We start from the raw sequence: 11,831 nt of genomic DNA on the forward strand, positions 1-11,831 counted from the left end.
TCTCCGTGTAGCTTGCGGGTACCCCCATGTGATGTGGGGGGCGTTGAAGTCGCCTATTACGACGCAGGGGTCCGTTTGGCATGGTTGCTTGTGACGTTCAGGAGAGCTTCAATGTCGGTGAGGGGTTGCTTCGGGGGGCTATACACGATTAGTCTATAGATGCTGGGAGTGGTGGATTGCTGGGGAATGAGTTCAATGAGCACGTGGTCGATAGGAAGCGTGGAGGGTTTCACTTGGGCGGTAAGAGTTTGGTGGATTTGGTATATGTATCGAATCCTCGAAGGTTGCGGTGGGGGGTGGTGGTTTCTTGCAGTGCAATGATGTCGGCTGGATGTGAGGCGAGATAAAGTTCGAGGGCGGCCTTTTTTCCTGAAGGAGTGGTAGTTCCACTGGTATACCGTTAAAGGTGGGCGGGCGGGGGGTCTATTGGCCATCTTGAGTTCATTGTTTTTTATTAATGGTGGGTTATTTGATTGCATTATGCTCTCTATATGTCCGATGCGTTCGTTGAGGGAACGGGCAAGGTCCCGCCGGTTATGGATGTGGTGAGGTTAGCCGTGAGTTGCTCTTGCTGCTTTTCTACTTCTGGGATGAGAACAGTCTGGAAACGGCAGTCGATGATTGTGTTCAAGCATGCGTAGACAGTTGATTCAATTTGGGCGTTTGTAACCTCATTCGGCAGTGGGGGGAGGGCGGGTGAGGGGGGTGGTTGGGTGCGTTCGAATTCAAGTGCTTCGACACGGGAGAGGAGCTTGGCAATCTGCTCCTGGAATGTGGACATCATTTCATTTAGGTCGGGGGGTTTGTGTGGTTCGGTTTGTTGGGGAGGTGGTAGAGGCGTGGTCGATGGTAAGGGCGGGAAATGATCGGTAGGTTTGGTGGTGGTAGTGCAGGGTTGAGCAGCGGGGGAGCGTGCGGCAACAGCAGACCAGCTTACCTGCTGGGATGTACGCGTGTTGGTCTTGCGGGTAGGTGGTTGGGGGAGACAGCGGCGCGGGCAGTCCTTGCTTACCGTGTCATGTGGGAGAGAACACAGCTGACATTTAGGTGCACACGAGTGGTCTGTGGACGGGTCACCGAAACCACAGTCTACACACTTTGAATGTTCTGGGGTTGGGCAGACGTCCGTCCGGTGTCCTACGTAACCACACGCACGGCACACTGGAACAGTTCGTCGGAATCGGCGGCAGCGGTGCATTACGCTGCCCACCTTCACGTAGAAAGGCACGTACTTCGTTTGGAAGGTGAGCAGGGCGGACCTGGTGTGGCCCATGAAGTGAGCGTGCAGTAGAGTCGGGCCGTTTGATTGCAGGTACTCCATGAGGTTAGTGCTTGTTATGGCAGGGTCTAGTACCTGTACAACTCCACGACTGGTGCCGGGAGGTGGCTTCATGTAAGTAGAGAGAGAGAAACAACCTTTATTAGAGCCTGCTGTGAAGACGCGGCTAGTACGTCGCAATAGCTCAGCCCCTGCCAGGCCTGCTCACACAACCTCCGTGGAGGCGGCGCTTGCAGGCCGTTGGCGTTCGAGGCCAGCCATTGCCAGCTGGACAGCCTGGAGTTGGTCTTCGTAGTTTCCATTCTTCATGGCGTCCATGAATCTTGGCGGAATTGTAGTATTTCTGGCTTCTTGCGGGTGATTTTCACAATCCCATAGGATATGAGCCATGGTGGCTCTCTCTCTGTTGCATAGTGTACACATATCACTAACATACACCTCTGGGCAGATGTCTTTGGCTACGACTGGAGTCATTAATGAACAAGTCTGTAATTGTCTTCTAGCTGATGGTTGGCGTACTGAAGGTTTTCAATTTCGCTGAGGGTGATCGGGAGCTCCGGGTCAGCGGTGCTGGCCACCATAACATTGGGTGCGGGTTGCAGGAGTATGGTCACTTGCTTGAAAATGTCCGGGAGAGAGAGGCCACATTTCGTTGCTAGTGCCGACGTAAGGGTTTGGGTGGTAAGTGTGGCTACGTGGAGGCCTTCACGTGGGCGGTAGACAATCGTGAAGTTGTTGGGATGTAGGCGAACGGGTGGTTCTCGGACGGCTGGTTTGGTTCTCCGTCTTGCCGGCGGCGAGTTTGGGCGGACGCTGGCGGGCGGCTTGGTTCGGTTGTCGGCGGTTTCCTTGCAGCGCTTGCGAAGTAAAATAATCCAGGGGTTGGTGTATTCGCTCGAGCCTATCTCAGCAGTGTCCGCGTCCATAGATGCAGCCGGCAGGCTCGGCGGCTGCGGGTGAGCGTTGTCGTCGTCATCCATTGTGCGTCGGTGTCACTAGGCCTGGACGAGGCCTAGTTTTGCCGGAGAGGTGTCGAAGTTCGTGTGGTGAACTAATCGAGTTCTGATGGTCGCACCTGGCTGATGTAGGTATCGATCCGCTCCGGAGATGGTTTGGCTCGGAAACGCGGTGATTACAGGGCTCCGCCTGGAAAGGCTAGACGACACGGACCGTCTCATTGAATCGTAAAGCTGGCGTCTCCATTGAGGACATACACCAGCAGCTGCGCGTCGCCTGCAACCTTGCACTCGTCCTCCCAAATACACCGGACCTGTCTGTTTGAGGGGCCACAATACCGGTCATGTTTGTCGAGAGTGCCGTGTGCCCTGTTGTTCCGGTGCCGTCGCTACGGGTACGACGAGACTGCGTCTGTCAAACCATATGCGAGCGGTGCCGGTCCCATTGGCGGCAACGATATTTGTGAACATCTCATGGATGTGGTGGATGCCCAAGAAGGAGGCGGTAACTGTGGCGTCTGATATGACGGGAAATACTGCGGTCGGCAAACCCCAGGGACAAACGTCTGCTGCGGTGCACGGACAGGAAGGAGCCTGTATCAACAGCCGAAGAGACTTAGCCAAACAGCGTTCTTTAGGGAAAACCGCCGTCCAAACCGATGCACAGGCAACGCCCAGCGGTGATTGTGCGCGTTTAAAAGTGCAACCTGTACCCTTGGTACCCTCTCCTGGGGGATAGAAAACGGAAGACGTGGACAGCGCCCGCATGCTACCGAAGTGGCAGTGTGAGGACAGCGCGGTCCAGACTGGTACCGGTCATTTTGAGAACCCGGATGAGCCACCTCCGAAAGTGGAGCCAATGCGTCGGTCACGATACCGCAAAAAGCCCAATATCGCGACGAGCAAGAAACCGGCGGCTCAGGGGCGGCTGCAATTGCGGTGACTCAAAAGACGGTTCGGCCCAGGTTCCGAAGGAGAATGGGATGTGTGTATCATGCCCCTTCTTTTCTTCATTCCTTTTTTTCGGCATTGCATGGTCACTCCTTGGTGCAGAATCAGTGGCCAGAGGTGTACACATGGCGAAATCTCTTTGTTGTTGCTTGTAAATGACAACTACAACAGAAACAGTATTGAGCATTGCTAGTGTTCGAGGGCTGTCTGTGATGAGGTGACAGCACCAACGTAGACTGACTGTTCATGGAAAGCGTACTTGTCGTTATAGCTGTACAAGAGGCTAAGATTGAGAGTCAAGAACAAACTCACCGGATGGTAAAACTCTTTGCAGCATGCTCCAATGTATCTGTGTGTCATGCCAATAGCCATTCGGGGGGATGCGCTATCTTCCTTCGCAAAATGGTGGGAATTGTTGGTAACGAACCGGAGGGCTCAGTCTTTTGCGATTTTTTATGTCTAAATAAGCAGTGGCGCTTGATGTGTGTGTATGCACCGAACGACTAAAGGGGCCGCAATTGTTTTAGAGCGCAGCCCTTCCGCTGCCGTCTCTCAGCTGAGCCACGTTGACGACGTAACCGAGTGAACGATGGGAAGTCCGACGATTGCAAGAAAAAAATTCACCCCACCTCCCCGAAGGGAATCGTGAGGAAATGCGAATGCATTTCTTTTGCGCGAGACTGCGCGGAATTTATAAATAATGAGGAGACGGTGATTTGTAGCGTAACCATTTATTTAACACCTGTTTGTGTTGTCGTTGTACTTGACGGCCACGATCACTGCCTTGTGGTCGGTAAAGTGCGCAGTCAAAGGGTCTTTGAGAAGCATGCGGGCGTGGGAGAGTGGGGCAAGCGTCGAGAGGAGAAGCACCGAAGCACCGCGCCTACCCTCGTCTACGCTCTCCCACACACGCGGGAGCTCCGGCGAGCTCCCGCGATGTGAGCGCCCTCACACGCCCGAGCGCGCTCCTTCTCTCCACTCACTCGCCGCTGATCCGCCCGCACCACCTGCTCCGGTTGCTAGGGGAGAGGAGGAGCGCGCTCGCTCGCAGCTGTTGCTATGGGAGAGGGGGTGAGAGCTGAGAGATAACACCTGCGGGCGCGTGGACGCCGCACGGCGACTGACATGGCTCGACTAAGAAATGCATTCGCATTTAAAAGCGAACGATGAAAGAAAGCAAAGGAGGAGAGTGTCGCGAAATTCGGCGGGGAGGGCGGTTCGCCGTGGCGGCGCGAGCCAGTCCTCTCCGAAAGTGTGCGATGAGGAGGGGAGGCGGCAGTGTGCTGTGCCTGCACGAGGCGCTCTATGGCACGTAGCGCCACCAGGGGGTTAACGCAGGAAGACGAGCTTCGCTTCGGCACCCGCTTGATGACTACCAATCTGTGGATCTGCATTAGTGCTGCTTAAACAACCACTACCATCGCACGACGGACATCGAGACGCCGCATCGGACACCTGGGTGAGGCAGATCGACCTCGACAGACCAAATTATCGGCCACGGGAAATAGCCAGCACGCCGCGCCCGCTGGGCCTACTTTGTAGGCCTAGCTCTTTGAAATCGCAACTAAGCCACCACAGAGTGACCATGTGCGACGCGCTGCGATAGCCCCATCCCAGGTCGCCGATATTCTACCCAGCATGGCACCACCAGCACGACCCGGACATCGCCGCTCAAGGAACTACACCTGCTCACGGAGCCTCCAGCTACTCGTCCAGTCCTGTGACCGCATTATCACGGAACAGGAACGTGTAGCGGCCTTGTTGCATGCTTATTACCATGGAGTGGCTGGCTTCCAGCAGCCACCCGCCGCCAGCCAAGCACTTGCCCCGTCACCCCAACAGACGCTGGCCTGTAAGCATGCCCTCGCAATTTCGACTGCGTCCCTGAACTCCATTTCGAGCCCTCATACCCAGGAGGAGGTTTCTGAAGAAGAAATGGATTTGACCCAGCTCCGTAAGCACGCGAGGGACAGCTGCGGCAAGGCTGAGGATGACAGATGAGCTACGGGTGACGTCAGCGACGTGGACATCTCTGACTGTCCAGCCCCACCGCCCTCTCCTCCGCGCTTGAAACCACATCCCAAGCGCACGCGCAAGCTACAGGCAAGCCAGGCCACGGTGACCTGGTGAACTGTCGTAGTTGAAACCATTGCGGGCATGACGCAGCGGAGCCAGCAACCGAAGAGCGTGGCTCAGACCCCGAGCACTTTCAGCCGCGGCGCGGCTGAACAGTGCATCCACTTCGAGTCGTCTGCTATGACGCTACCCCATGCCCCTGCTTCGAGTGGCGCTACAGACGGGACGGGTCAAGGCTCGACGTCAGCCCTCCTAGCCCCTCTCCCTCCAGACGACCTGGCTGCCGACTCCGCCGCTCACGCGAGCGAGCTTATGCCTTCTTTCGCACCCTGTTTTAGTGGCGCCACGAGCCGCCGTGCGCCGCTGGTCACTACTCGCACAACCCTGCAACTCTCGCGCAAGATGGACGCGCCTAGGACAAAAACTAGCTGCTTGGCGGGCCGCTGCCCATACAGATCACGACCTGCGGTGGCCATTCAGAGGGCTCCTCGGCATCAGAACTTGGTCCCGAGCAACGTGAGGGCATATGGACCCTCCAACAGTGCAACAAAAAGCGGCGGAAGGCCAAGAAACCGGCCGCGCGGCTCTCCTAATCTCGGACGCCGTGGTATGTGGGGATTTCAATGCCCACCACCCAGTTTGGGGCAGCCCCCACACCACACGCAGGGGACGAGAGCTTCTGGATGCTGCCACCTCCTGCGGGCTGCTGGTGGGCAAAACGGGCAGCCCCACCTTCATTCGTAATGGTCTTGTGGCACCGTACAGCTCACGCACATTGATATGACCCATACCGCTACCAGCACGTGGGTGTCTGACCACTTTCCCATCCTGGTCACTCCCAGGAATGGCCAGAGGCGTGCCGATACCAGGACCTATACGGTCACCAACTGGGCTGACTTCCAAAAGGAGATGGCTCAGTGTGCGGAGGATTCATAGGACGACTTCCTGGCAGTGGTGGTTCGCAGCGCTGCCAAGGCTACGGTACGGGGTGAAGCACCACCATGCCCGGCGCTGCTAGACCTGGAGCTGCTGCAACTGTGGGCCAGGCGGAACCAACTGCAGCGGCGAGCCATCCGAAGCAGGCGTCCGGAGGTCTGTACGGCCTACCGGCGGGGGGACGCAAAGTGCAGAACGAGGGCCAGGCTCCATCGGAGGGAGAGAAGGGAGTCCCTCTGCGCCTGTTTAGACTCTCGCCGAGACCCATCCAGGGCCTGGCGAGTCTTCCGGGCCCTTCTTCAACCCGCCAGCACAAGTCGAATACCATTACTAATGGCCGCCGTATCCCTGGGCATATCTGAGGGAGCCCTTAGGGAGCTGCTCTCCAATCTATTTGTCCGGGGCCCGCCTGCAGTAGCTGGTACAACCCTCCCCAACGGAATGCCGGCTCCCCGACATGACGAACGGCTCGTGGCCGTTTGCACAGCGGACATCACGCCATGAAAACTCCAGGACACCCTGGACCGCTGCCCCAAGTGTCGGAGCGCCGCCTCCGGCATCGACGGGGTGACGTACCAGATACCAGTGCGGTGAACTGGGCAAGTAGGTGAATGTTCATGATGAAAACAGCTCATCCAAAACGAAGACAGCGAAAGGAAAACACAAACACGGCGCTTCCTGGCAACTGAAGACTTTAGTGAAGAAACACCCATATTTATAGTGCACATCACCGAAAACACAAACAAAAAATAAAGAGATAAAACCAGTCAGAACTCACTACTACGTTACGCGATAGACACAGCCGTCATGCGCGATCGAGATATGCAACTTCTCTTTTAGGAAGGGCAACAGATGGACAACTGATGAATTTTTCATGCTGCTTGGCCATTGCATGCGCCTCAATAATCTCCCGCGTGAGTGAAGTGCTTGCTGGAATTGTTGTGCCACCAAAACATGGGACATAACGACACGTGCGTGTATGCGCAGCCAAGTGCGTCGAGTTGTCGTTTCCTACGGATCGTTCATGCTGCGGGGTGTCGAAGAGTGCCCCGGGGTGTCAAAGAAGGTTATCATCGCGGCGATCGTGAAGTCTCAAAACGAACCAGGCCTGTGGTTGTGCCCTATATCCACGAACTGTCGTACGGAATAAGACACGTGGCCTCTCGGTATGGTGCCAGGGTTGTATTCAGTGCCCCTGTAGGGCTTAGGAGCATCTGACTGGCAGTACAGAAGGTAGCTGAGACATCTAAAGAAGAGACCGCAAATGGCTGCGGTGTCAACCACGGGTCGAAGTTTGTACCGTGCGCCACAAATGTGGTATAAAGTTTGCCTTTGCCTTGTGATAAGACGTACATTGGCCAGACAGGTAGGTGTGTGAACGTTCGAATAAAAGAGCATGAAAGATTTGTAGGAAACGACAACTCGGCGCACTTGGCCGTGCATACACGCACGTGTCCTTGTGTCCCGTGTTTTGGTGTGACAATCTAGGCAAACACCGTGATAGACTCACGCGGGAGATTATTGAGGCGCATGCAATCGCCAAGCAGCATAAAGAATGTATCAGTCTCCCATCTGTCGGCTTTCCTAAAAGAGAGGTTGCATACCTCGACCGCGCATGACTGCTGTGTCTATCGCTTAACGTAGTAGTCAGTTCTGACTGGTTTTACATCTTTCTTTCTTGTTTGTGTTATCGGTGATGTGCACTATAAATATGGGTGTTTCTTCATTAGAGTCTTCAGTTGCGAGTCAGCGCCGTGTTTGTATTTTCCCTTATCTGTCTTCGTCTTGGATGCGCTGTTTTCACCATGGACGTACCAGATGCTGTGAAACCTGGACGTCACCCAGCGGAGGCCACTCCTGTGCCTCTTCAACCGAGTGTGGAAGGCGGATGTCCTTCCGGTATCTTGGCTGGTGGGCCTGGTATCACCCATCATGAAGGTGGGCAACCCACCCATGGAGCCAGCATCTTACTGGCCAGTGTCTCTCACGTCGTCGGCAGGCAAACCCATAGAAAGCAGAGTCCTGGCACGCCTGTGATGGATAGCTGACAAGCGTGGCGTCTTCCCGGACCAGCAGAGTGGCTTCAGGCGGCACCGCTGCACTGCTGAGGCACTGGGGGACGTCGTCTCTATGCTGGAGCAGGTGCGCCACGAGAAGAGGTGGCCCACTTCGGCATCCTCCTTGACATCAGCTCGGCGTTTGACTCCGTCTCCCACACCACCATCCTGGAATACTTGGACGGCATGGGCGTCGTGGGGCACCTCAGAAGCTATGTGCAGGCGTTTCTGGCTGGCCGGACCCTTCGGGGAAAGGTACACCGGGCGACCAGTAGGCCACAAGATGTCCGCTCTGGGATGCCCCAGGGGAGCGTGCTGAGCCCGTTCGTTTTCAACCTGGCGCTTGTCCCCCTGCCAGACTGCATTCCCGCTGGGCTCCGGTATGCAGAGGGAGTTGCAGTCTTCACGGACGACGTTACCACCTGGATGCACGGGCCAACAAGACAGCTGTACATGGTGAAGGCGTGCCACCAGGAGGTGCTGGGGGCGGTGGAAGACTTCTTGAGAGGCCGTGGCCTGCAGCTGTCCGAGACCAAGACAAATACCATAATGTACCCCCCCCCCCCCGTGGCTACCAGGCACGCAGAACAACACCCCCTCACCCTGAGCTGTCAGCTGTTCCCATGGTGCTTCAGGGTCAAACACCTGGGGCTCCTCATTGACTGCCGGCTGACCTGGATACCAGCGGTGGGGGCACTGCAGCAGCGCACGGTCGGAGTTCAGCGGGGCGTTAGGAGGCAGCCGGCGCGAGCCCAGGGCTGCTCGCACTCCGTGGCCCTGCGAGTGTTTCATGGAATGGCGTCTTCGGCTGTCCTGTATGCTCTGCCACTGGTACACCTGCAGCCACTGCGGTCGGAGGAGCTGGAGATAAACCATCGCCGGGCCATACGCCTCTTCCTGGGCTCCCGAGCACGTCCCCGGTTGCAGCCACATACACAGAAGCCGGCATCTGATAGGGTTCAAGTCGTAGAATAAAACGGAGCAACAGGACCCACTAAAATTGCCCAGTCATCTTAGTGGCGGCGTTGGTCGGCGGTCACCAATCACGCATCCAAGTTCCTGCAATGTCGTAGAGACTTTGCCTGGGGAGTCACTACTGGTTCATCTGTTTTCTTGAATATACATTGGAATGTTGCGATACTGTTGGAATCACCGTTATTTGGACAAGGGCGTTTCTTTCATGAACCAAACTTGTATTCTCTTCGTGATACCTTTATAATAGTGCGAACGCCCGATTTTCCGAGCAAGCTTCTACGTTTTGTATGTGCGCCGGCGAGAGACACGTAGAATCTATAGCTCCCGGTAATGTACATGACGCGCAAAGGCGCGCCGCGTGCAATCTTCGCTAGGGCTATGGGGTCAACGCAGGCTCCTAACGTCCAAGGTGCTTTGTGAAACTATGCATAAAGGGAAGAATTCGAGAGGAGCGTTTTGCTACGCCGCTGGGAGGCCGATTTGGGCCAAGCGTACGTTAGAGCAGATAGAAAAAGTTTTTTGTGGATCACAAGAAAATACTCGGGCAACCGTAATATATTTCTGAATGGGAGTAGTTGCGGTTGACATCCCGTGAGAGTTTCCTGCATGAAATATAACGGCGCAAAGCTTTCGAATGGTGGTTTAATTATACTTGGTATACACGAAGAATTAAAGCACTTACCAGGTCGTCGGCGAGAATAAATATGATGTGCGGTGGCGATTTCTCGGCAAACGTCTCGTATGTTCCTAATAACAGATAGATGATTAGACAGTGCGGGAACGTCATCTGAAAAAAAAAAATAAACACGTAGATAACATTTGTGGCAAAGCAAAAAAACTTGACTTTTCAATGATGTAGAATTGTAGACTTTTTGACGAAAACAGATAGCTTCGCCCGCTGAATATTACTCGACTAAGGGAATAGCAGCTTAATGGCGTTTTGTTGAGGGGCCTTTGTGTCTTTGATTTTTAAAATTTTAGGCAGATAATAATTCTAGCAATTTAAGTACTGTTTTTTTATTGATTCATGTGTTTGGTTTATTTTTTACCTCAAATGAATTGACAACAGCATAAGGGGTGAGCTCTTAGATTTACAAAGACAGCCTGACAGGTAAAAAGTGGGATACGACACGTTCGTCACATGTAGTTTCATCATAGGCCGGATCGACAAAGGGGAAAGTTCGTCATACGTGCGACGAAACAAACACCCCGATGTTTCTTTTCGTTGTTTTTTTTTCGGGCATACGGGACTCAGGGCAGCATGACGACTGACGACACAAAAAAGGGAATCTGGGCAGGCAGGTAACAAAATAATGAAAAAGTCCAGAAATAGGGGCCACGAGGGGGCCATGAAAACGTCCGCGTTTTCATTGTAGCCGCTTCGTCTGTCCTTGAGCACCAGACGAGGGCAAGCATTGCAACGCTACCCGGTACCCGCATAGGATTGTTAGAATCATGTGGTTTCAGCCTAATTCTTTCGGCTGTTCATCAGGGGCAATTCGGCCATGAATGCTAGTCAGGTGTACAAGTAGGGTAGCGAGGTTTGAACCAAAATATAGAGGCAATGTTATTAACGACCTTAGACAGAAAAGTGAGGCATGAAGACAGCGCAATACCTACAGGCCACAAAGAAGGACCCCCCCCCCATCTTGCCTTTCACTGTTGCGGTCGGCTTGCTTGTTCTATAGCGTTGCCTTTAGCCCCACATTATGACGGAAGGATATAGTAAGAATATTGAAACAGAAGTGACGCGCGAAACAGCACGTTGACTGCAACAGCGGGTTCAAACTGGGATCAGCCGCTACAACTTAGCCAATTGCTTGGCAACGTTGATGATAGCCGCCAGGAATTTTGCGTTTCCAATGGCAAATTTCGTGACCAATAATTGTTCCTTCAGGTGTAATCACGGTCCACTCCTTTGTCATTAATTGGGGATTTGTTAGACAGGTTATAAGTAATGATTTAATTTACGAGGGTGCAAATTACTTATAATTGCAAACTGTCTTACGCAGCATATACAAGGGTTAATGAGAGATGCCTCATTACTGCATGAATAACCACGAACTCAACTTTTCCGCCCCTGTGACGAACATTTGTCACTGAAAAATTGCCCTATGAGAAATGACCCTATGGGACCAAAAGGACTATCACAAACCGGCCTATGACGAAGCGCCATGTGAAAAACTGGCCTGCATTCGTAAAAAGTATGTTAGACAGTAAGAAAATCCCCGACAAACCATTTCTTTGTGCTGGAGAAAAAAAAGTGGTTGGTGTGGGAGGAGGCTCACGAGGGAAAAGAATAAAACGTTAAGGCACAGACCAGGGAAAAAAAAAGTGTTTGATGACGCAAAAAAGAAAACTCGAAACAACAGGGCTACGTCAAAATCCCAGGATTCAGTGCGCGGGACGATCCCGATGAAAGGAGAACGCGGCGACAGGGCTTGCGAAAGCTGAGACGCGTGACGTAATTCGCTCTCCTAAAAATTTCTTTCCTCCATTCTCACAGGCCACATTCTCGCTTCCACACGAACTGTGTATCGACATTCGTGAATGTAGTTAGTAACTTTACGACGACCTTGAGGTTACTTTTATCTATCGCAC

The 11,831-nt window shown here is 53.8% G+C and overlaps 1 protein-coding gene across 1 annotated transcript in view; it reads right to left on the bottom strand.

Moving 5' to 3' along the window:
• The window catches only part of LOC144168200 (arylsulfatase B-like), a 73,982-nt gene extending 63,965 nt beyond the window's left edge, over positions 1-10,017 (bottom strand). Inside the window, exon 1 of the mRNA XM_077697236.1 lies at positions 9,913-10,017. Coding sequence (XP_077553362.1) covers positions 9,913-10,017 — 105 coding nt within the window. The remainder of the gene's footprint in view (positions 1-9,912) is intronic.
• Positions 10,018-11,831: the final 1,814 nt, after the last annotated feature.

This window comes from Haemaphysalis longicornis, unplaced genomic scaffold (assembly GCF_048455015.1).
Source record: "Haemaphysalis longicornis isolate Haplotype H1 unplaced genomic scaffold, Haemaphysalis longicornis Haplotype H1 scaffold_2, whole genome shotgun sequence".
Classification (NCBI taxonomy): domain Eukaryota; kingdom Metazoa; phylum Arthropoda; class Arachnida; order Ixodida; family Ixodidae; genus Haemaphysalis; species Haemaphysalis longicornis.